Genomic DNA, 26,725 nt, shown 5'->3' with positions numbered 1-26,725 from the left:
GAGCGTTTCCGTACATGATGAGAGAGAGGGTGGAGATTGAGCTAGACCGGCTGCAACGAGAGGGCATCATTTCGCTGATCAAATTCAACGAGTGGGCCAGTCCGATTGTTCCAGTCCTCAAGGGAGACGTCACCATCAGAATCTGTGGTGATTACAAAGTAACTATCATTCGTTTCTCCCTGCAGGATCAATACCCGCTACCAAAGGCAGATGACCTATTTGCGACGCTGACGGGAGGAAAAACGTTCACGAAGCTGGACTTGACCTTGGCCTACATGACACAGGAGCTGGAGAAATCATCGAAGAGCCTCACCTGCATCAACACGCACAAAGGTCTCTTCATTTACAACAGATGCCCGTTTGGGATTCGATCAGCCATGGCGATATTCCAGAGGAACATAGAAAGCTTGCTGAAGTCGGTCCCGCGCACCGTGGTCTTCCAGGACGACATCTTGGTTACAGGTCGGGACACCATCGAGCACCTGCACAACCTGGAGGAGGTTCTTAGTTGGCTTAATCGTGTGGGGCTCAGGTTAAAATTTTCCTGATGCCTAAAGTGGAGTTCCTGGGGAGAAGAATCGTAGCGGACGACATCAGGCCCACCGATTCGAAGACGGAGGCAATCAGGAACGCACCAAGACCACAGAACATGACGGAGCTGCGGTTGTTTCTAGGACTCCTGAACTACTTTGGTAACTTTTTACCGGGTCTTAGCAACACTGTTAAAACCACTGCATGTCTTACTGCATAAAGGAGATGAATGGGTGTGGGGCAAAAGCCAAGAAAATGCCTTTGAGAAAGCTAGAAAACTGTTATGTTCAAACAAATTGCTTGGGTTGTATGATCCATATAAACGTTTGGTACTAGCATGTGACGCGTAGTCATATGGTGTTGGGTGTGTATTGCAACAAGCTAATGAATCTGGGAAATTGCAACCGGTTGCTTATTCATCCAGAAGTCTGTCGAAGGCTGAGAGGGCCTACAGCATGATCGAAAAAGAAGCGTTAGCGTGTGTTTACGGGGTAAAGAAAATGCATCAATATCTGTTTGGGCTCAAATTTGAATTGGAAACCAACCATAAGCCACTTATATCCCTCTTTTCTGAAAGTAAGGGGATAAACACAAATGCATCGGCCTGCATCCAGAGATGGGCGCTCACATTGTCCGCATACAACTACGCCATCCGCCACAGGCCAGGCACAGAAAAATGTGCCGATGCTCTCAGTAGGCTGCCATTGCCCACCACAGGGGTGGAGATGGCACAGCCCGCAGATTTAGTTATGGTAATGGAAGCATTTGAAAGTGAGCAATCACCGATTACTGCCTGACAGATTAGAACCTGGACGAGCCAGGACACCTTACTGTCCTTCGTAAAAAACTGTGTGCTCCACGGGAGTTGGTCTAGTGTCCCGTTAGAGATGCAGGAGGAAATAAAGCCATACCAGCGGCGCAACGATGAAATGTCCATACAGACAGACTGCCTCCTATGGGGCAATCAGGTAGTTGTGCCAAAAAAGGGCAGGAACACTTTCATTAGTGACCTCCACAGTACCCACCCAGGCATTGTAATGATGAAAGCGATAGCCAGATCCATAGTGTGGTGGCCCGGTATCGATGCAGACTTAGCGTCCTGCATGCACAAATGTAACACATGTTCTCAGTTAAGCAATGCACCCAGGGAGGCGCCATTAAGTTTATGGTCCTGGCCCTCCAAACCGTGGTCCAGGGTCCATGTCGACTACGCAGGCCCATTCTTGGGAAAAAGTTTCCTTGTGGTTGTAGATGCGTACTCCAAATGGATTGACTGTGAGATAATGTCGGCAAGCACATGCGTTGCCACCATTGAAAGACTGCGGGCCATGTTTGCCACGTACGGCCTGCCTGATGTCCTTGTAAGTGACAATAGGCCATGCTTCACCAGTGCCGAGTTCAAAGAGATCATGACCCGCAATGGGATCAAACATGTCACCTCTGCCCCGTTCAAACCAGCGTCCAATGGTCAGGCAGAGCGAACAGTGTAAACAATCAAACAGAGCTTGAAGAGGGTAACTGAAGGCTCACTGCAGACTCACTTATCCCGAGTCCTGCTTAGTTACCGCACAAGACCGCACTCACTCACTGGGGTTCCACCCGCTGAACTGCTCATGAAAAGGGCACTTAAGACAAGGCTCTCATTAGTCCACCCTGATCTACACGAACAGGTAGAGAGCAGGCGGCTTCAACAGAATACATATCATGATCGCGCAAATGTGTCACACGAAATTGAGATTAATGATCCTGTATTTCTGTTAAACTATGGACAAGGTCCCAAGTGGCTTCCCGGCACTATCGTGGCCAAAGAAAGGAATAGGGTGTTTCAGGTCAAACTTTCAAATGGACTGACCTGCAGGAAACACTTGGACCAAACCAAACTAAGATTCACGGACTATCTAGAACAACCCACAATAGACTCTACCATTTTCGACCCCCCAACACACACACAAGTGACAACTGACTCAGCGGTTGACCACGAAGCAGAACGCATCACCTGCAGAAGCCCAGCAGGACTCACCACACCAAGCAGCCCTGCAAGGCCAGCTGCACAGCAGCCCAGTGAGGGCTCAACAAACGACTCACCAAAACCAGCATTTGCACCGAAACAATCAACCACGGAAAGGAAAGCCCCAGATCGACTTACACTGTAAATAGTTACACGATTGACTTTGGGGGGCGGGGGGTGGCGGGGGGGAGTGTTGTTATATATGTAAACCTGTAAATACCTTGTTTAATCACCAGAGGGCTCATTCCCTGGAGTCACCTGTACATAAGGAGGCCTCAAAGGCTGGAGAGGCACTCTGGAGACCTGAATGAAGGGCTACAGTCACATGATACTTTGAGCTCACAGTATCTGGTCAGATTCTTTATGCAAAACATAACAAAAACCATCCCTTATACACTCCAGGAAATCTTCCTCCATTGTATTGCTATATTGCTACCAGTTTGGTTAGCCCAATCTATATGTAGATTAAAGTCACCCATGATAACTGCTGTACCTTTATTGCACACATCCCTAATTTCCTGTTTGATGCCATCCCCAACCTCACTGCTACTGTTTGATGGTCTGTACACAACTCCCACTAACGTTTTCTGCCCTTTGGTGTTTCACAGCTCTACCCATATAGATTCCACATCATTCAAGCTAATGTCCTTCCTTATTATTGTGTTAATCTCCTCTTTAACCAGTAACGCTACCCCACCTCCTTTTCCTTTCTGTCTATCCTTCCTGAATATTGAATACCCCTGGATATTGAATTCCCAGCCTTGGTCACCCTGGAGCCATGTCTCCGCAATTCCAATTACATCATGTCCCTTAACAGCTATCTGCGCAGTTAATTCATCCACCTTATTACGAATGCTCCTTGTATTGAGACTCAGAGCCTTCAGGCTTGTTTTTCTAACACTCTTTGTCCTTTAGAATTATGTTGTATGTGGCCCTTTTTAATTATTGCCCTTGATTTCTCTGCCCTCCACTCTTACTTTTCTCCTTCCTACCTTTTGCTTCTGTCCCCTTTTTACTTCCCTCTGCCTCCCTACATAGATTCCCATCCTCCTGCCATATTAGTTTAAACCCTCCCCAACAGCACTTGCAAACACTCCACCTAGGACATCGGTTCCAGTCCTGCCCAGGTGCAGACCGTCCGGTTTGTACTGGTCCCTCCTCCCCCAGAACCAGTTTCAATGTCCCAGGAATTTGAATCCCTCCCCATTGCACCATTCCTCAAGCCACGTATTCATCTGAACTAACCTGCTATGCCTACTCTGACTAGCACTTGGCACTGGTAGCAATCCTGAGATTACTAACTTTGAGGTCCTATTTTTTAAATTTAACTCCTAGCTCCCTAAATTCAGCTTGTAGGACCTCATCCCATTTTTTACCTATATCATTGGTACCTATATGCACCATGACAACTGGTTGTTCACCGTCCCCCTCCAGAATGCCCTGCAGCTGCTCCAAGACATCCTTGACCCTTGCACCAGGGAGGCAACATACCATCCTGGAGTTTCGTTTGCGGCCGCAGAAAAGCCTATCTATTCCCCTTATAATAGAATCCCCTATCACTATAGCTCCCCCATTATTTTTCTTGCCCTCCTGTGCAGCAGAATCACCCCTGGTGCCATGAACTTGGCCTCTGCTGCTGTCCCCTGATGAGCCACCTCCCTGAACAGTGACTGCACTGCAAAAAGTACTTAATTGACTATAAAGTGCTTTGGTACATCCTGAGCTCATGAAAGGCACCATATGACTGCAAGTTATTATTTTTTTAACTGCACGAAAGGATTATGTGCTCGAGTCACTGGAGTGGGGTTTGAAGCCACAACCTTCTGACTCAGAGGCGAGGTTTACTACCACTTAGTCAAGGTTGACCCTTAACACTTGATGCGGTGTGGGATTGAGCGTACAAACCAGGAAATTCCCAAGTTCGGTTTGTGCTATTGGCTAGTTTCAGCAGGGATGGAAGTTGCATTGCTATAATGGGCCTGTGCGATGAAAGAGAAACATCAGCACCCTTTTGTACCATCATTGTCCAGTGATCCCTGCTGGAAAGTGCGTCTGTCAGCTGAGGACAAGACTGGCCAACATTGTGATACTCTCATCAGTCAAAATAACCTGCTGACGCTTATTGTGCTGGGCCTCAAAAGAAAGCTTCAAATATGAAAATAAAAATGACCTAATTTGAACTAGCTTTGTCAGAACAACAGCAGCATGTACACTATGGACTGGAGGGTAGCTAATGTAACACCACTTTTTAAAAAAGGAGGGAAAGAGAAAACGGGTAATTATAGACCGGTTAGCCTGACATCAGTAGTGGGGAAAATGTTGGAATCAATTATTAAAGATGAAATAGCAGCGCATTTGGAAAGCAATGACAGGATCGGTCCAAGTCAGCATGGATTTATGAAAGGGAAATCATTCTTGACAAATCTTCTGGAATTTTTTGAGGATGTAACTAGTAGAGTGGACAAGGGATAGCCAATGGATGTGGTGTATTTGGACTTTCAAAAGGCTTTTGACAAGGTCCCGCACAAGAGATTGGTGTGCAAAATTAAAGCACATGGTGTTGGGGATAATATATTGACGTGGATAGAGAACTGGTTGGCAGACATGAAGCAGAGAGTAGGGATAAACGGGTCCTTCTCAGAATGGCAGGCAGTGACTAGTGGCGTGCCACAGGGCTCAGTGTTGGGACCCCAGCTATTTACAATGTACCTTAATAATTTAGATGAAGGAATTGAGTGTAATATCTCCAAGTTTGCAGATGACACTAAACTGGGTGTCGGTGTGAGCTGTGAGGAGAATGCTAAGAGGCTGCAGGGTGACTTGGCCAGGTTAGGTGAGTGGGCAAATGCATGACAGATGCAGTATAATGTGGATAAATGTGAGGTTATTCACTTTGGTGGCAAAAACACAAAGGCAGAATATTATCTGAATGGCGGCAGATTAGGAAAAGGGGAGGTGCAATGAGACCTGGGTGTCATGGTACATCAGTCATTGAAAGTTGGCATGCAGGTACAGCAGGCGGTGAAGTAGGCAAATGGCATGTTGGCCTTCATAGCGAGAGGATTTGAGTATAGGAGCAGGGAGGTCTTAATGCAGTTGTACAGGGCCTTAGTGAGGCCTCACCTGGAATATTGTGTTCAGTTTTGCTCTCCTAATCTGAGGAAGGACATTCTTGCTATTGAGGGAGTGCAGCGAAGGTTCACCAGACTGATTCCCAGGATGGTAGGACTGACATATGAGGAGAGACTGGATCAACTGGGCCTGTATTCACTGGAGTTTAGAAGAATGAGAGGGGATCTCATAGAAACATATAAAATTCTGATGGGACTGGACAGGTTAGATGCAGGAAGAATGTTCCCGATGTTGGGAAAGTCCAGAACTAGGGGTCACAGTCTAAGGATAAGGGGTAAGCCATTTAGGATCGAGATGAGGAGAAACTTCTTCACTCAGAGAGTTCTTAACCTGTGGAATTTTCTACCCCAAAGAGTTGTTGATGCCAGTTCATTGGATATATTCAAAAGGGAGTTAGATATGGCTCTTACGGCTAAAGGGATCAAGGGGTATGGAGAGAAAGCAGGAAAGGGATACTGAGGTGAATGATCATATTGAATGGTGGTGCAGGATCGAAGGGCCGAATGGCCTACTCCTGCACCTATTTTCTATGTTTCTATGCTTCTCTGTCTTACACTCACATCACCATCTTTCTTTAACACTGACTCATTCGGTGAATCGACTGATTATCTCCTGATTATAGAAGATTAAGGGGTGAACTAATTGAATTGTTTGAGGTGATTAATGGATTTGATAGCGTAGATAGAGAAAAACTATTTCCTCTGGTGGGAAATCCAGAACAAGGGGGCACAACCTTAAAATTAGAGCTAGGCTGTTCAGGGGTGATGTCAGGAAGCACTTCTTCACACAAAGGGGAGTGCAAATCTGCAACTCTGTCCCCCATAAAGCTATTGGGGCTGGAGGTCAATTGAAAACTTCCAGTAGGGCCTCAAAAGAAAGCTTCAAATATGAAAATAAAAATGATCTAATTTGGATTAGCTTTGTCAGAACTACATGTCCAACAGCAGTCTTACACTCACATCACTATCACCATGCAACCATGTGTATTTAAATGCCTCTCTGACCTTAGTCCAGCTTCATTGAGCTATCAGGCTCAATAATGACTGTAGGTTAGGTCCCTGACCATGTCATTGGCTCTCACTGTTTCAGCAGAAACATTTCCCCAATATCAATAAGAACAGCAGAAAAGAAAAATGTTAAAGTTAGTGAAAATAATATGCCATACTTAAATTTGTGAATGAGGTTCTGGTAGTGATGTACACATTTAACCTGCTCAATTAATAACTTGATCTTTCATTGAATTTGAACCCAATAAAAATATCTAATTAATGTGAAAAGGAATATTTTGTGAAGTAAAATTGTCAACTGCTCGATATAGTTGATGGGTTTATCTAAACTGTGTGCTACAGGCATCCTGGAGATTTGGCATTCAACCCTGTTCACAACAGACGAGTGATTCTGCTTGTGTGTAATATGTTGGCACACTCTTTTATGACTTCTAGCACAAGCCAAACTATCATTTGCTGTTGATCTAGTGGTAAGTAATTGCAAAATACCAAAATGTGAGCAACTCTGATAATGTAAAAAAAAAGCCATACTTTAAAACCATGAAAACAAAATGAATTCATGAAAAATATTTTCGATTAACTTTTATTGGGGGAGAAGATGGAAGAGTTATATATAATTTTCTTTTATGACGATCGCCTCCCACACAACTAATCCAATGATGCTTTTGATGTTATTTACATAACTATATACAGGATAAAAAATAGACTCACCAAATGCTTTTTTCTGTTTCAAAAGTGCCCCTTTAAACAGTTTCTGGCCATAAAAGAAATAAAGAAATAGTTGCATTTTTACAGCCCTTTCATAACCCCAAAGCAAATTACCGCCAACGAAGTACTTTGAAGTGTAGTCACTGTTGTAATGTAGGAAACTTGGCAGCCAATTGCACACAACATAGTCCCACAAACAGCAATGTATTAATGACCAGATAATCTGTTCTTGTGATTTTGGTGAATGGATAAATATTGGCCGGAACACCGGGGGGAACTTCCCTGCTCTTCTTCGAAATAGTGCCATGGAATTTTTTACATCCGCCAGACAGGGCGTCGGTTTAACGTCTCATCCGAAAGACAGTTCCCAAAAATTTATCGATCTCTGTCTTGAGTATACCCAACGATTGAGCACCCACAACTCTCTGGGGTAGAGAATTTCAAAGATTAACAACCCTTTGAGTGAAGAAATTTCTCCTCATCTCAGTCCTAAATGTCCTTATTCTGAGACTGTGACCCCATGTCCTGGATTCTCCAACCAGTGGAAACATCTTCTCAGCATTAAGCCTGTTAAGAATGTTTCAATGAGATCATCTCTCACTCTTCTAAACTCAATTAAATATAGGCCTAGTCTACTCAACCTCTCCTCATAGGACAATCCCCCCATCCCAGTAACCAGTCTAGTGAACCTTCATTGCATTCCCTCTAAGGCAAGTATATCCTTCCTTCGGTAAAGAGACCAGAACTGTACACAGTATTTCAATTGTGGCCTCACTAATGCCCTGTACAATTGTAGTTAGAGCTCTTTACTCTTACACTCTAATCCCTTTGTAACAAAAGTACTGGATAAAATATTCAGAATCATAGTTACAGCACAGAAGAAGGCCATTCGGCCTGCCGAGCCCATGCCAGCCTTCTGCAAGAGCACCCCAGCCAGTCCCATTGCCCCACCCCCTCCCCGCAGCCCTGCAAATTCCCCTCCCTCAGGCACTCATCCAACTCCCTCCCGAAAGCTGTAATTGTGAGTCTGCCTCCAACACCCCCAGGCAGCACACTCCAGACCCCAACCACTCACTGTGCAAAAACGATCCCTCCCATGTCGCCCCTGGTTCCTCTGCCAATTACCCCAAATCTGCATCCTCTGGCTCTCGACCCCTCTGCCAATGAGAATAGCCTCTCTCCATCTATTCCGTCCAGACCCCTCATGGTTTTGAACACCTGCGTCAAATCTTCTCTCTACCCTCTCCGCTCCAAGGAGAACAACCCCAGCCTCTCCAGTCTATCCAGGCAACCGAAGTCCCTCATCCCCGGAACCACCCTCGCAAATCCTCTCCGCTCCCTCTCCATGGCCCTCACACCACACCTCAAGTGCGATGCCCAGAACCAGATACAACACTCCAGTTGAGGCTGAGCCGTTGATCTATACAGGTTCATCATAACTTCCACACTTTTGCACTCTATACCACCACTCATGAAGCCCACGATCCCATAAGCTTTTTTAACCGCTTACTCAACCTGCCCTGCCACCCCCAATGACCTATGCACACATACCCCTAGGTCTCACTGTTCATGCACCCACCCCAGAATGGTATCCTTTAGTCTACACCTCCTCTCCTGATTTTGCCCACCAAAATGTATCACCGCACTCTTCCATGCCAAATCTCATCTGCCACGTGTCCGCCCATCCCACCAACCCATCTATGTCCCCTTGAAGTCTATCCTCCTCACTGTCCACCACACCTCCAAGTCCCGTCTCATCCACAAACTTTGAAATCGTGTCATGTGACACCCACATCCAAATCATTAATATATAACAAGAAAAGCAGTGGTCCCAGAACCGACCCCTGGGGAACACCACTGTATACCTTCCACCAGTCTGTAAAACAACCGTTCAACGCTACTGTTTCCTGTTACTTAGCCAATTTCATATTCAGGTTTCCACTGTCCCTTTTATTCCATGGGCTTCAACTTTGCTGGCATGCCACTTTGTCCAATGCCTTTTGGAAATCCATGTACACCACATCAAACGCATTGTCATCATCAACTCTCTCTGTTACCTCATCAAAACTCGATCAAGTTGGTTAAACACGATTTGCCTTTCACAAATCTGTGCTGGCTTTCCTTAATTAATCCACACTTGTCCAAGTGACTTAGTGTTGTCCTTAATTATTGGTTCTAAAAGCTTCCCTACTACCGAGGTTAAATTGACTGGACTATAGTTGCTGGGTCTATCTTTATTCCCTTTTGTGAACAAGGGTGTAACATTTGCAATTTTACAGTGCTCTGGTACCACCCCCATTTCCAAGGAGGATTGGAAGATTATGGCCAGTATCTCTGCGATTTCCTTCATTTCCTTCAGCATTCTAGGATGCATCCCATCCCGTCCTGGTGACCTATCATGACTTATCTACATTAATGACAGTCAGCCTTTCGAGTACCTCACCATTATTAATTTTTATCCCATTTAGTATCTCCTCTACCTCCTCCTTTATTAGGTCTATGGCAGTATCTTCTTCCTTGGTGAAGACAGATGCAAAATATTCATTTAATACCTCAGCCATACCCTCTGCCTCCATGTGTAGGTCTCCTTTTTGGTCCCTAATCAGCCCCACCCTTCCTCTTGCTACCCGTTTACTATTTATATGCCTATAGAAGACTATTGGATTTTTTTTTTTTAGCTGCCATTCTATTCTCATATCCTCTCTTTGTTCTCTAAGTTTGCTATATCCGGTTAGTCCCATGTCTAGACAATTAGATGAGCAAACTTGTGATCAAGAGCCCATTCCTGATGCTTCATCTTAGCCCTGTTGAGAGCATCTGCTGCTACATTCTGCACCATAACAATAGTACTGAACAGATGTTTGCTGGTTTCCAAAAGCACTCATTCATATGAATAATTTTGAAGCAAAGTAGATGCAGCTCCATTTCATCATGCTCAGTTATATATATACACATTTGTTGCCATCATATCTGTCCAGACCCTCATTATGCTATCTTGAACAGTGCAGCTAGCCAGATGCCTCAAACTCTAGAATGTTTTGATGGCAACTTAACGATTTACACAGAGCAAAAAGTGGAACTGTGGTCAGTAGACATTACCATACTTCAATTTTTTTCAATCTCAGGTTTAAAATACAAAACAGTACATAATCTCAAGCTAAAGAACACAAGAAATAGGAGCCGAAGTTGGCCATACAAATCATCGAGCCTACTCCGCCATTCAATATTTCCATGCCTGAACTATTACATCAATTCCACTTTCCTGCCCTACCCCCATATCCCAGAGTAAGGACCCAGAGCGATTCTTCTCCCCCCTGCCCCAGCTCTGGGTCTATTGGATTAATAAATGATTACCTTAGTGGGCTCCAGCCTTTGATAGTTGACTTCCGCTTGAATCCACATACCAGTTGGTGATTTGGGTATTGACCAAATCTTTTCTTGAACGCGGTCATTTTCATCGTAGATATAGACTGCAAGGGCATCCCCTGTTACAAAATGATTCAGGGCATAAAAAAATTGCACGCAGTACTGGAGGTTGGCCAGTAGAAGTGGACCTGCCAGATGCGCCACATACTCCTGCTGGTATCCAAATCTTGCGTTGGAAATAAGAAAGCCACCTATGAAAAGTAAGAGAGCATCTGTTACTGAAATAAAACAATAAGTGCAAATATACATCTTAAGAACATAAGAAATAGGAGCAGGAGTAGGCCATACAGCAGATCGAGCCTGCTCCGCCATTCAATAAGATCATGGCTGATCTTCGACCTCAACTCCACTTTCCCGCCTGATCCCCATATCCCTTGGTTCCCTGGAGGCAACTGGAGGGGTTCAAACTCTGAATTCAACCGAAGTTGCATAGAATTACATAGAATGTACAGCATAGAACAGGCCATTCGACCCAACAGGTCCTTGTCGGTGTTTATGCTCACCACAGGCCTCCAACCACCCCTCTTCATCTCACCCTATCAATATATCCTTCTATTTCTTTCTCCCTCATGTGTTTTTCTCGCTTCCTCTTAAATATATCTATGTTATTTGCCTCAACCACTCCATGTGGTAGCGAGTTCCACATTCTCATCACTCTCTGATAGCGATGTTTCTCCTGAATTCCTTATTTGATTTGTTAGTGACTATTTTATATTTATGGCCTCTAGTTTTAGATTCAAATTGTGCCAAGGGAGTTGAAGAATGATTTTGATGTGAAGTGATAAATTTCATACCATCATACTAAGCAGTCACACGATAATATTGCTTATGGCAATTTCCAGGCTTTCCTTTGTTGACGTAACTGTTGAACAAATATGAATATTAATTTGTTAAATGAATGGGAGCAATGTTAACCTAATTTGCCAGCTGGGAATCCCACACGATCAGGTGGGACACTCATCTCACACCCGACTCGATACTGACTTCAATGGAGAGTATAATCGGGGCGATGTATAAATCCAGTATTGTGCCTGATCCCATCAGTATCACTGACGGGCGGGTTAGGTTAAAATGTCTTCTGGCAAATTTATGTTGGCCTGGATTTTGCCATGAGCGGCAAAGTGATGTCGCTCACCAACGACTTCGAAGAAAGTTGCCTACAAAATTTTAGCAGACTCTGTGGTGCCAATCTCACCTTTTCTGACGCTAATTTCAACTCTAGGGGATCTCTGGCATCCAACAACGGTGATATCATCAAGCAGGCTAAGCAGCCAACCACATTGAAGAATTCTCACCGACAGCAAACCAGGAGGTAATAAGCGGATTTTATCATTCACTTTTTAATCATTTTACAAAAAGCGGAATAAAGATTGGAATGTGCACATGGGATTAAGGTAGAAGCTGAAATATCATAAACAAACTTAATTTTTTTTGTAATTGTTGTTATTATTTTAAAAATCTGTGGAATTTTTATCAGAAATGGAGAAAATTACACTCGACAAATATAAAATTAGTTTTTCAGGGCTAGAGAGGTTGTTCATGAAAAATTATGACTTAGTACACCATAAAAAAAATCAGTTACACTTCTTTCAACAATGCTTAACTTTTTCTTGCGTTTTTACAGGGTGAATAGTGCGTAAAAAGTGGAAGTTCACATCAAGTTACTGATTTCTAACTGAATCCATCTGCAAAGATTGCAACAGTGCACTCTGCAGAGGAGCAGGGTATCACTGACAGCAACGTCAGGATTTCTGCGTTTAGCTGGGCATGTACGGACGCCAGTAGTTGCTGTCAGTTTCACAGAGTAATGACGTCGAACACTAACAGTGCCGCCATTACAACCACAAATTCAGGGCCCTTATCCTCTGGCCAGCTCATCATCCATCCAATGTTTTGAGTACAGAAGAGGTATTAAATTATGTATTTTTAATTAATTTGTAACATCCCTAATATGTTTATTTAGTTTGCCTTTAACTGCATCTATGCTATTCGCCTCAACCACTCCCTGTGGTAGCGAGTTCCACATTCTCATATCTCTCTGGGTAAATAGACTATTTGATGGGAAAATATTGATAAGTCCAAAATAAACTGCTTGCAACATTGACTATGAGTTTGGTAGCCTGGGAATCACAATTTATCTTTTCATAAGCCACTGATCCCAGTCATGTATCCTTGCCAGGATTGCAGTTTTCCAGCTCAGTTTACATCTATAGTCATTCCCAAATCCTCACTGATCCCAGCTGTCTCAGCAGATTACAGTTACTGGAGTTTAACAGTCTGAAGGAAACTTTCTATCTTAATTCCGGGTATTAAACTTGACAGCCTCATGTCCAACAACTCACATAGAAATGTTGCCAGATGAATTTCAGATCACACAAAGACATCTGTCTCTCCGATATAAACAATGAAAAAGACTGGAAAGCAACCAATAACAACACTGAAAGAAAAAAGACTTGCATTTCTGTAGCACCTACCATGACCTCAGGATGCTCCAAAGCGCTTTACAGCCAATGAAATACTTCTGAAGTGTAGTCACTGGTGTAATGTAGGAAATGTAGCAGCCAATGTGCGCAAAGCAAGCTCCCACAAATTGCACTATGACAATGACTAGATCATCTGTTTTAGTGATGTTGGTTCAGAGATAAATATTGGCCAGGACATTGTGGAGAACTCCTCCACTCTTCTATCGAAATAATGCCATGGAATCTTTTACATTCACCTGAAAGGGCAGCTGGGGCCTCAGTTGAATATCTCATCCAAAAGGTAGCACCCTCAACAGTGCTGGAGTGTCAACCTAGATTTTTGTGCTTAACTCTCTTGAGTGCGACTTGAACCCACAACCTTCTGACTCATAGGCAAGAATGCTACCCACTGAGTGACATAAATAGCATAGAGGCCTTTAAGGGGAAGCTAGATAAGCACATGAGGAAGAAATAGAGAGATATGCTGACAGAGTGAGATGAATAGGGGTGGGAAATGGTTCGTGTGGAGCCAGTTGAGCCGAATGGCCTATTTCTATGCTATAAATTCTATGCAATTTTATGTAATCATCTGGTGTCCGTTTGTCCAGGACAGCACAGGCACACCGGGCCAAGTTTATTATTGCCTTACTCTGGGTAACTATCAGCCACATTATGTTAGGCAGTTGAACAGTGATTTACTATTATGCATGTGTACAAGCAAACACAAATGAAGTGGTTGACAAAGATGGATTTGTGCTGTGAAAATGTCTGGTGAGGAACACCACTATACTATGTATACATGTGGGAGAAAGGAATAGAAGGATATGCTGAGGGGTGAGATGAAGAGGGGTGTGAGGAGACTCGTGTGAAATGTAAACACCAGCATAGAGCAGTTGGGCCGAAAGGCTTGTTTCTGTGCTGTACATCGTATGTAATTCCCTCCTGCAGCAACTTCATAGTCTTTCCTTATTTAATTACATTTTTCTTACCTCTTTTGGAGGCCTCTTGCCATTCCTCAATGGCGAACCCTGGTAGATTCCAGCACTCTGCATGTGCCACTTAAACCAATCACTAGATGGTAGGCAAACCAACCAAGAGTGATTTGTCTGTTGACTATTTTGCTCTCAAAAAAATAACCTGCATTTATACAGCACCTTGCATGTAGTCAAATGTCCCAAGGTGCTTCACAGAAGCATTATCAGACAATAATTTGACAACGAGTCACATAAGGAGGTATTAGGACAGATGACCAAAAGCTTGGTCAGAGTGGTAGGCTTTAAGGAGCGTCTTAAAGGAGGAGAGAGAGGTAGCGAGGTAGAGAGGTTTTTGGGGGTAATTCCAGAGGTTAGGGTCAAGGCAGCTGAAGGCCAGTCCATCAATGGTGGAACGATAGATATCAGGGATGCACAGGAGGTCAGAATTGGTGGAGCACAGAGATCTCGGAGAGTTGTAGGGCTGGAGGAGGTTACACAGATAGGAAACGGGTGAGGCACTGGATGGATTGGAAAACAAGGATGAAAATGTTAAATTCAAGGCCTAGCTGGACTGGGAGCCAATGTAGGTCAGTGACCACATGAGTGACAGGTGAATGGGACTTGGTACGAGTTAGGATACAGGCATCAGAGTTTTGAATGAGTTGATGTTTATGGAGGGTGGAAGATGGGAGGTCGGCCAGTAGAGCAGTGGAATAGTTGAGGCTGTGAGGAAATGCTCAGCATCCACTGATGGTTTGGCTAAGATCAGGAATTTGCCATGTCGGGAATCAAGGCCACAAATCCATGCCCTACTACTCTGTGGCACATCACCTTGGAACACTAAGGAGTAAATTTTCATCTTTACCACCAGGTGGAGCACAGAGAGGAAAATTGGGTTCGAAGGATCACCTGCCTGGAGGGGAACCCAACTGATTTTTCTTCTATTCATTTAAATAGAAAATAAATCTTGGCAGCTCCATTGTCAGGATCTGATTTTCCTCTCTGCACTCTGCCTAAAAAATAAAGATAGACTTTCATTTATATAGCATCATTCATGACCTCAGGATGTTGCAAAATGCATTACAGCTAATGGAGTACAGAAACTGTTGTAATTTAGGAAACATAGCAGCCAATTTGCATGCAGCAAGCTCTCACAAACAGCAATGTGATAATCTGTTTTGAATAAAAATTGGCTAGGACACCAGGGAGGACTCCCATGCTCTTCTTCAAATAGTGCCATGGGAGTTTTTATGTCCACCCAAGAGGGCAGACAGGGCCTTAGTTTAAATCTCTTGAAAATAGTGGAGAACCAAGGGTCTAGTGAGAATGAGGAACTGAAAGAAATTAATATTAGTAAAAAAAAGAACTGGAGAAATTAATGGGACTGAAAGCGGATAAATCCCCTGGACCTGATGGCCTACCTCCCAGGGTTTTAAAAGAGGTGGCTATAGAGATTGGTTGTCATCTTCCAAAATTCCATAGATTCTAGAACGGTTCCCATGGATTGGAAGGTAGCAAATGTAACCCCGCTCTTTGAGAATGGAAATAGAAAGAAAATAGGGAACTACAAACCAGTTAGCCTGACATCAGTAATCAGGAAAATGCTAAAATCTATTACTAAGGATGTGGTAACAGGGCATTTAGAAAATAATAATGAGTTTGGGCAGAGTCCACACGGATTTATGAAAGGGAAATCATGTTTGATGAATCTGTTAAAGTTTTTTGATGACATAACTAGCAGAATAGATAAGGGGGAACCAGTGGATGTGGTGTATTTGGATTTTCAGAAAGCATTCAATAAAGTGCCACACAGAAGTTATAAAACAAAATTAGTGCTCATGGAATTGGGGGTAATATACGAGCATGGTTTGAGGATAAGTTAATGGACAGAAAACAGAGAGTAGGAATAAACTGGTCATTTTCAGGTTGGCAGGCTGTAACTAGTGGGGTGCCGCAAGGATCGGTGTTTGGGCCCCAGCTATTCACAATATATATATCAATGATTTGGATGAAGGGACAAAATGTAATATATCCAAGTTTGCTGATGATACAAAGCTAGGTGGGAATGTAAGTTGTGAGGAAGTTACAAAGAGGCTTCAAGAGGATGAATGAATGTTCACCAGACTGATTCCTAAGATGGGTGGATTGTCCTATGAGGAGAGATTGAGTAGATTAGGCCTACATTCTCTAGAATTTAGAAGAATGAGCTCAGTGAAACATAAAATTCTTACAGGGCTTGACAGGGTAGATGCAGGGAGGATGTTTCCTCAAGCTGGGGAGTCTAGAACCAGGGGGCACAGTTTCAAAATAAGGGGTCGGACATTTAGAACTGAAATGAGGAGAAATTTCTTCATTCAGAGGGTGGTGAATCTTTGGAATTCCCAACCCAGAGGGCTGTGGAGGCTCAGCTGTTGAGTATATTCAAAGCAGAGATCGATAGATATTTGGAAAGTAAGGGAACCAAGGGATATGGGGATATGATGGGAAAGTGGAGTTGAGGTAGAAAATCAGCCATGATCTCATTGAATGGGGGAGCAAGCTCGAGGGGCTGAATGGCATTGTCCTGCTCCTATTTCTTATGTTCTTAATGTCTCATCTGAAAAAAGGCATCTCTGACAGTGCAGCACTTCCTCAGTACTATGCTGAGGTACGTCTGTTTATATTTTTGCGTTCAAGTCCTTGGAGTGGGACACAACCTTCCGATTTAGAGATGAGAGTGCTACCCACTGAGCCACGGCTACAAGACCTTTCTACTGAGTCAGTAATAATTCAGACTACAGTTCCAGAAATAGCATGACAGCTGAGGTGTATCTTGACCCACTCCCCCAATTCTCTCTTGACTTAAGTCCCTCACTCAACTTCCCCCTCCATCCCAGCCCCACATCCCTGAGATAAGGAAATAGAAGAACGTTGTGTCACTTTCCTCATGATAATGTTGTGCTAAAGAGACATGATAATGCATTTCAACAATATTTTAGTCACTATTTTGTGTGTTTATTTTACAAATAAAGAAAGGATTACCAATTGGCTTTGTTTAACAAAGACAATATTCCTTTAAAGCTTCATTTCAAGCTGATGTTGAGTAATACACTTGTTCAATAATAATAACTGTATCCCTTGCCTGAACACCAAGAGTATGAGTAATAAGGTGGCCATCACATGATTTACTACAGATGCAACTTAAATCTTACCTACTCCACTTGTGTGGTCTCCAAATCGGAATGCATTTGGTTTCCGAACCAGTCTTGTCCATTTTGAGCCATCTTTGTGGTTTTGTGAATATTTGCAAAGACCTTGATCGAAGTTGCAATTTGCCAGAGATGGGTCGAAGACCTGGGCTTTATTCAACAAAAAGCAGAAAATATCGTTCAGCATCGAACAGATTGTATACATGTGAAAGATTGTAAGAGTAATGCAGAATCACGTGTCTGAGATGTGCATCGCTTCGGTACTACTCAAAAACACAGCTAACCCTGCCAAAGGAACTGGCTAAAATCCGTCACCACATCTATAACTACCCAAGAAAAATTCGAGCTAGAAATAACCATTCGTTTGCAAGAAAAAACTAAGTTTTATTGAGAGCAGGGAGTAGGATGCTTGATCAATATGGACTTTCTGGAGTTTGACTTGACGGACAATTTTAACCCCCCTCTCCACCCCCTTCCCTCACACCTGATGAGAATGAGATGTACAGGGGTTCAGGGGGTTAAAATAGAGGCAGTGTCCTCCCCTCCTGGTTAACCTCACACTCACACGTAAGGGAGTTATAGCAAATAATTTTTTAAAAATGCTTTTATTTTCCAACTACAGAATAAGTCATGGCTTTTGAACCTCTGCCAGACCTCTGCAGATGGGTGGCTGTGGACCAATGTCAAGGGAGAGATTTTCCAGTAATGTGCTTCGCGCAGTCCAAGACAGGAAAAACACAGTCAAATTGGACAGGAAAACAATGATTAGAAACTTAATATAAGATAAAATCTATCAGCTGATGTTACCTACAGAAAAAATAATTAACAAAACACAAATTTCTTTCTTCGTGTGACGTGAACTTGTCGAGCTCACTTATTTGTGGCATTGTATTTAAAGCAGATTTTAAATGTAGTAAAGGTCATCAGTTTTGCTGAGGCTATTGGACAGAAAAGAATGCAATTAAAAAAGTGCAAGAACATCAAGTGCACTAGGGATAACAATTCTGATGCCGATGAGGTCATATGTAGAAATAAGCTTAAATTGACAACCATTTAACTGTCATTCACACTTTGGTTAAGTCTAGGGTCGCCAACTCTGGTTGTCACGCGTTTCGCGAGGTTTCAGCATGTGACATCCTGTCTCCAAGCACCCCGCTCCCGCCATTGGTCACCTGACATATCCATCTGCCATCTTCCCGCACCAATTGGGCAACGAACAGATTCTTCATTACCTGATTGGATAATTCAGGACTGTCCATCAAACAGCCTTTCCCCCTCAATGCTAATATTTTTAGCATTCAGAAGGCGTTCGACAAGGTCCCACACAAGAGATTGATGTGCAAAGTTAGAGCACATGGGATTGGGGGTAGTGTACTGACATGGATTGAGAACTGGTTGTCAGACAGGAAGCAAAGAGTAGGAGTAAATGGGTACTTTTCAGAATGGCAGGCAGTGACTAGTGGGGTACCGCAAGGTTCTGTGCTGGGGCCCCAGCTGTTTACACTGTACATTAATGATTTAGATGAGGGGATTAAATATAGTATCTCCAAATTTGCGGATGACACTAAGTTGGGTGGCAGTGTGAGCTGCGAGGAGGATGCTGTGAGGCTGCAGAGCGACTTGGATAGGTTAGGTGAGTGGGCAAATGCATGGCAGATGAAGTATAATGTGGATAAATGTGAGGTTATCCACTTTGGTGGTAAAAACAGAGAGACAGACTATTATCTGAATGGTGACAGATTAGGAAAAGGGGAGGTGCAAAGAGACCTGGGTGTCATGGTACATCAGTCATTGAAGGTTGGCATGCAGGTGCAGCAGGCGGTTAAGAAAGCAAATGGCATGTTGGCCTTCATAGCAAGGGGATTTGAGTACAGGGGCAGGGAGGTGTTGCTACAGTTGTACAGGGCATTGGTGAGGCCACACCTGGAGTATTGTGTACAGTTTTGGTCTCCTAACCTGAGGAAGGACATTCTTGCTATTGAGGGAGTGCAGCGAAGGTTCACCAGACTGATTCCCGGGATGGCGGGACTGACATATCAAGAAAGACTGGATCAACTGGGCTTGTATTCACTGGAGTTCAGAAGAATGAGAGGGGACCTCATAGAAACATATAAAATTCTGACGGGGTTAGACAGGTTAGATGCAGGAAGAATGTTCCCAATGTTGGGGAAGTCCAGAACCAGAGGTCACAGTCTAAGGATAAGGGGTAAGCCATTTAGGACCGAGATGCGGAGGAACTTCTTCACCCAGAGAGTAGTGAACCTGTGGAATTCTCTACCACAGAAAGTTGTTGAGGCCAATTCACTAAATATATTCAAAAAGGAGTTAGATGAGGTCCTTACTGCTAGGGGGATCAAGGGGTATGGCGAGAAAGCAGGAATGGGGTACTGAAGTTGAATGTTCAGCCATGAACTCATTGAATGGCGGTGCAGGCTAGAAGGGCCGAATGGCCTACTCCTGCACCTATTTTCTATGTTTCTATGTTTCTATGTTTCTATAACTAATAAACAAAAGTATTCTGAGAATGGTTTATTTAATGCACCCATAATGATTCTCCTAGATATTGCTCGCAATCAGTGTCCATCAAATTAATTTTTAAGTCCTGGAGACTACATGGCAATCCTGGAAGTTGGCGACTCTAGTTAAAACGACTGCAACACAGACTGCGGGCCCGAAATTGGTCAATGCATAAGGGCCACCCATTTCTTGGCGGTATGCTGGCGATGCGACATTTCAAACTGCCTGCACACTGCCGAGACTGAAGAGGACAAATTTGGTCAATTTTTTTTTTGTCGTTGTGTCGACACTATGCCAGCGGTCTGCAGCGGCCAGTATGTAACCTAGTAGTCGATCCAGATCGACTTTCTCCTCGATGGATAGTACGGCATTGAACTGCACATGTGGATTTTTTTTTCTGTTATTTTTTTACAGAAGCATTTTATCTGCTATTTCGGGGGTCAGGGGTCACCCGCGCATGTGTCGTGAGTTGAAGAGGAGGGAGAGAGAGAGAGAGGAGCAGCAAGCTAGTCGATGGGCAGTTACTTTAAAAACACATTTAATAGTTCTACAGTTTGAAGAATAGGAAGACATATTTTACAAAGCAAAAATCATAACAACAGAAATATGGAAACTGTTGTGTTCCTAACTGCACACAGGGAGGTTAAAGTAACAGTGACCTCAGTCTTTATTAAGACACTCCAGAGTGAGGAACAGGCCTTAGGGCTGGCTTATATAAAGTGCTCCCAAGGGATGCTGGGATTCCTTGGGACTTCAGGGGATGCATTCCCTGGTGTCGGAACATGGGAGTGCATGTTTTACAGATACACATCACTCCCCCCCAAAGTCAAAGTGAAAACTATTTACAAGGTGAGGCGGTCGGGAGCCTTTCCTTCCCTGGTGGACCGCCTCGGTACAAATGTCTGTTCTGGTGTGTTGGCTATGCCCTCGCTGGGCTGGCGTGTTGTTGGCCCCGCAGGGCTGTTGGGTGAGCCTGGCCTTGCTGAGCTGTTGGGCGTGATGGGTTCAATTTCTTGGTCCGGGGTGGTGTCGTTGATCCTTTGGATGTGTGTTGTGGGCTCGAAAAAGGTGGTGTCTGCTGTGGGTTGTTCAGGGCAGTCTGTGAACCGCAGCCTCGTTTGGTCCAGGTGTTTTCTGAAAATTTGTCCATTGTCTAGTTTGACTACAAACACCCTACTCCCTTCTTTAGCTATCACCTTGCCCACGATCCACTTGGGACCATGTCCCTAGTTTAGCACATACACAGGGCCATTCAAATCAATTTCCCGTGACACAGTGGGGCGACCATTGTTTACATTTTGTGGCTGCCACCTGCTCTCTACCTGATCATGCAGACTGCGGTGAACCAGCGAGAGTCTGGTTTTAAGTGTCCTTTTCATGAGTAGCTCAGCCGGAGGCACCCCTGTGAGCGAGTGGGGTCTCGTGCGGTAGCTGAGCAGTACTCGGGACAGGCGGATTTGGAGTGAGCCTTCTGTGACTCGTTTAAGGCTCTGTTTGATTGTTTGTACTGCCCACTCTGCCTGCCCATTGGAGGCTGATTTAAACAGGGCCGAGGTGACATGATTTATCATATTGCGGGTCATGAATTCTTTAAATTCGGTACTGGTGAAACATGGCCCGTTGTCACTGACCAGTATGTCAGGCAGGCCGTGGGTGGCCCTCAGGCTTTCAATGGTGGCGGTGGCGGTGCTTCCCGACATTATTTCACATTCAATCCATATTGAAAAAGCATCCACCACCACCAGGAACATTTTACTGAGAAACGGGCCCGCATAGTCGACATGGATCCTCGACCATGGTCTGGAGGGCCAGGACCACAGACTTAGCGGTGCCTCAACTGAGCACACACGCTGCATTGCCGTACACAGGACTCTAAGTCAGAGTTGATACCGGGCCACTACACGTGGGATCTGGCTATCGCTTTCATCATTACTATACCCGGGTGTGTGCTGTGAAGATCCGAGATGAACGTCTCCCTGCCCTTTTTGGGTAGCACTACGCGGTTACCGCACAACAGGCAGTCTGCCTGAATGGACAGCTCGTCCTTTCGCCGCTGGAACGGCGTGATTGGCTCTTGCATTTCAACGGGGATGCTGGCCCAGCTCCCATGCAGTACACAGTTTTTTACTAGGGACTGCAGAGGATCTTGGCTGTTCCAAGTCCTAATCTGGCGGGCCGTGACAGGTGATTTATCATTTTCAAATGCTTCCATGACCATCAACAAATCTGCGGGCTGCGCCACCATCAACAAGTTTGCAGGTTGCGCCATTTCCACCCCCATGGTGGGCAATGGTAGCCGACTGAGAGCATTCACACAGTTCTCGGTGCCTGGCCTGTGGCGGTTGGTATAGTTATACGCTGATAGCGCGAGCGCCCACCTTTGTATGCGGGCTGAGGCATTAGTATTTATCTCTTGTTTTCAGCGAACAGGGATATGAGGGGCTTGTGATCGGTTTCCAGCTCAAATTTGAGGCCATACAGGTACTGATGCAATTTCTTTACCCCGAACACACACACTAATGCCTCTTTCTCAATCATGCTGCCGGCCCTCTCAGCCTTAGACAAGCTCCTGGAAGCATAGGCGACAGGTTGCAACTTCCCCGCAATGTTAGCTTGTTGTAATACACACCCGACTCCGTACGACGACACGTCACATGCTAGCACAATTCTTTTACATGGGTTATACAATACAAGCAGCTTGTTAGAGCATAAAATGTTTCTGGCTTTCTCAAAAGCAATTACTTGGTTTTTTTCCCATACCCAGTTCTCACCTTTACGCAATAACACATGTAGGGGCTCTAAGAGGGTGCTTAACCCTGTTAGGAAGTTACCAAAATAGTTGAGGAATCCCAGGAACGACCGCAGCTCCGTGACGTTCTGTGGCCTGGGCGCGTTCCTGATAGCCTCTGTCTTGGCGTCTGTGGACCAAATGCCGTCCGCCGCAATCTTTCTCCCCAAAAACTCCACTTCTGTTGCCATGAAGATGCATTTCGACCTCTTCAGCCGCAGCCCTACGCAATCCAGTCGCTGGAGGACCTCCTCCAGGTTTTATAGGTACTCGAAAGTGTCCCGACCCGTGACCAATATGTCGTCCTGAAAAACCACCATGCGTGGTCCCGACTTGAGTAGGCTCTCCATGTTTCTCTGGAAGATCGCTGCAGCCGACCGAATTCCAAACGGGCATCTGTTCTAGATGAACAGTCCCTTGTGCGTGTTGATGCAGGTGAGGCCCTTCGAAGACTCCTCCAGCTCCTGCGTCATGTAGGCCGAAGTCAGGTCGAGCTTGGTGGATGTCTTGCCTCCTGCCAGCATCGCAAATAGGTCGTCTGCCTTAGGTAGCAGGTATTGGTCCTGTAATGAGAAACGATTAATAGTTACTTTATAATCACCACAAATCCTGACCATGCCATCACTTTTGAATACTGGAACAATCGGGCTGGCCCACTCACTGAATTCCACTGGGGAGCTGATGCCCTCGCGTTGCAGCCTGTCCAGCTCAATTTCCACTCTCTCCCTCATCATGTGAGGTACCGCTCATGCCTTGTGGTGAATGGGTCGTGCCTCTGGGACCAAGTGGATCCGCACCTTCACCCCGGAAAAGTTTCCAATGCCTGGCTCAAAAAGGGAAGGAAATTTGTTAAGAACCTGGGTACATGAGGCCTAATCGACATGTGATAGCGCTCGGATGTCATCCCAGTTCCAGTGGATTTTGCCCAGCCAGCTCCTTCCAAGAATTGTGGGGCCATCGCCCGGGACAATCCAGAGTGGCAGTTCGTGCACCGTGCCCTCGTAGGTGTCTTTGACCATGGCGCTGCCAAGGACAGTGATGAGCTCTTTGGTGTATGTTCTCAGTTTCATGTGGATGGGGCTCAGGGCTTGGTCTGAGTGTCTTTCTGCACCACAGTCTCTCAAACATCTTTTTACTCATGATGGATTGGCTAGCGCCAGTGTCCAGTTCCATGGTTATGGGTAAGATATTCAATTTTACGCTTAACATTATAGGTGGACATTTCGTCGAAAATGTGTGCACCCTGTGTACTTCAGCATCTGCCTCCTCTCTCTGAGGCTTGAAATTGCTTTGATCCACCATGGACCGATGCTCCTCTACCACATGGTGGTTAGCAGGTTTTGCAGAGCTTGCAGCTCATCTGCAAGCTCATTGGAGGTGCCCCATTGTTCCACAGCTCTTGCAAACATACCCTTTGAAGCGGCATGAGTAGGCTGAATGGAAGCCTCCATAACGCCAGCAAGGTGTGAATTGCCTTGCATTCATCCTTTGTTGCAGACTTTGAGTCATCTGGGTCACCGGAGGCCTGCTGGCAGTTGCAGACTCGTGGTTTCTGCCCTGTACATTTCTGCTCGCAAACACAGTTCCAGTTAATTTATGAACATTGCTAGCACTTGTGTGCTGAGAGATTTGTTTGGTGTTATCACTAGTGGACATAAACGCCTGTGCTATCGCAATGGCCTTACTGAGGGTCGGTGTCTCTACAGTCAAAGATTTTCGTAGGATGGTCTCGTGGCCAATGCCCAGTGCAAAAAAGTCTCTGAGCATTCGCTCCAGGTAACCTTCAAACTCACATTGTCCTGCAAGTCGCCTTAGCTCAGCAACGTAGCTCGGCACTTCCTGATCTTCAGATCGCTGGTACGTATAAAATCGATACCTCGCCATCAGCACGCTCTCCCTCGGGTTAAGATGCTCGTGAACCAGTATACACAGCTCCTCATATAACTTATCTATGGGTTTCACCGGAGCCAGAAGATTCTTCATGAGGCTGTAGGTCGGTGCCCCGCAGACCGTGAGGAGGACCACTCTCCTTTTTGCAACGCTTCCTTCTCCGTCCAGCTCGTTGGCTACAAAGTACTGGTCTAGCCATTCGACATAGACTTCCCAGTCCTCACCCGCCGAGAACTTCTCCAGGATGTCAACAGTTTGCTGCATCTTTGCGTTAGCTTCATGTACTCATCGCCAGTTGTTGTGTTCCTAACACAGATGAGACTGCACACAGGGAGGTTAAAGTAACAATGGCCTCAGTCTTTATTAAGACACTCCAGAGTAACAGGCCTTAGAGGCCGGCTTATATGCAGTGCTCCCAAAGGATGCTGGGATCCCTTGGGACTTCAGGGGATGCGCTCCCTGGTGGCAGAACATGGGAGTGCATGCTTTACAGATACACAACAGAAACGTTAAAAAAAAAATCTAAGCGTAGGAACATCGAGAAGGACGTGAGGTTGAGTGCACCCGCCTTGGACGAGATGAAGTTAACTGCCCTTCTCGAGAATATCACGGAGAAGTTCTCTGAGCTTACGAAGGGTGGTCGTGGAAAGCCCCCCCCAAAGTAGTACAACAGGATATGGGACGAGATCGGGGAGGCTATGTCCTCCACAAGTACCATGGTACGCATCGGGGAAAGGTGCCGTAAGAGGTGGAACAACCTGGTGAGTGTTGTAAGAGTAAGTCATGATTTTATTTATGCAGTCCCCATCTGTCATGTACCATGTAAATGTAGGTTCAGTGTCACACGGATTCTTTTATTTATCTTAAGGTTATGGCAATGTATTCGTGCTTTCAGGCAATGACAAGAGGATCAACGCAGTGTTTTAATGTGTGTGTGTGTGACCCTGTGTGATGTTAAATGGATTGAAGATTTTTACTTTCATTTATGTTACTTTCTGCAGAAGACATGTGCAATAGCAGCCGATCAGCGGCAAGCGGGGGGAGGACCCACAACCCAAGAGCTTCTGACTGAAATCGAGATGCGTGCCCTGTCCCTAGTTAGGGATAGCAACCGTGCCACCACCGGCATTGGAGCTGACCCACTCACACAGGATGGTAAGTTAAATACAATCCCCGGTCTGTGTTGCGGTCCTGTCATGTCATGTAATGTAACTGTAACTAAACTGTTGGCCTGATATTAGTAATGTAAGTTTATTGCACTGTAATGTTAGCCCCATGTGATGTCCTGCAATGTTGGAGGCATGTAAAGTAATGCATATATGTATTGTTTGTCTGTGATATGTAATGTAGTTCTGCAGCAGTGGTGGACATTTAAGTAAGACTGCGATAAGTCACTGTACTATGTACTTATGTAACCCTGACTCCTCTCCTGGTGTCAAGCATTTTTAAATGTTGTTTTGTATTTCCAGCCTGGGACGATTCAGACCATACCGACACAGAGAGACCAGATGATAGAACCACTGCCTCCACCTCTGGCGTCACCCAGCCTTCTCCCGACTTCACCACTGGCAGAGATGAGGAAAGCGAAGAGGAAGAGGAAGAGGAAGAGCCGCTGCTCCTGGAGCCAGTGGATTAGTCAGGTCGACAGCACCTGAGGGTGGGGAGCTGATATCATCTTCCAGCCCTGATGCCTTCCACATCACAAGCTTCTCCTGAGGCCCCATTTATTGCGTCTGCAACGTCTGACCCCCCCAACGACAGCAACAGCACTCGGGGTGCGGTGCTACACGGGGAGGTCCAGGCTCAGGGGCAGTGGGAAAGGGAAGGGCGGGATTAAGAAAGGGGGGAATAGTCCCAAGGGTGGTGTAATACGCGGTCGAGGATGGGGTCGAGGTCGTGGTCGAGGACAGTAAAGAGTCTTTTGTTGTACTTGTTCCTTGAATAATTGAAGTTTGATTTGTAAAAGTTTATTAAAGTTGTAAAAGTTTTGTTAAAGTTGTTATTAAAGTTGTAAAGGTTTTGCTCAAGTTGTTTTAAAGTTGTTACAGTTGTTTTATAGTTATAAATTTTACAAAGTTTTTAAATTGTTGTATA

General features: G+C 45.0%; 1 protein-coding gene and 1 long non-coding RNA gene across 3 annotated transcripts in view; one reads left to right on the top strand and one right to left on the bottom strand.

Moving 5' to 3' along the window:
- mamdc2a (MAM domain containing 2a) overlaps nt 1-26,725 on the bottom strand; it is a 171,825-nt gene that overhangs the window by 51,258 nt on the left and 93,842 nt on the right. For both annotated transcript variants that reach the window (XM_070887412.1, XM_070887422.1), the window contains exons 8-9: nt 17,440-17,586; nt 10,741-11,003 (exon numbers count right to left, since the gene is read on the bottom strand). In XM_070887412.1, the coding sequence (XP_070743513.1) occupies nt 10,741-11,003; nt 17,440-17,586 (410 nt within the window). The remainder of the gene's footprint in view (nt 1-10,740; nt 11,004-17,439; nt 17,587-26,725) is intronic.
- LOC139268768 (uncharacterized) lies at nt 608-26,419 on the top strand. Its single transcript, XR_011594101.1, has 4 exons — nt 608-692; nt 12,035-12,124; nt 25,633-25,786; nt 26,101-26,419. It is a non-coding gene; the product is annotated as an uncharacterized lncRNA (long non-coding RNA).

This window comes from Pristiophorus japonicus, chromosome 1, assembly GCF_044704955.1.
Source record: "Pristiophorus japonicus isolate sPriJap1 chromosome 1, sPriJap1.hap1, whole genome shotgun sequence".
Lineage (NCBI taxonomy): Eukaryota > Metazoa > Chordata > Chondrichthyes > Pristiophoridae > Pristiophorus > Pristiophorus japonicus.
The sequence above is the reverse complement of the archived record's forward strand: the minus strand, read 5'-3'. Positions and strand labels throughout refer to the sequence as shown.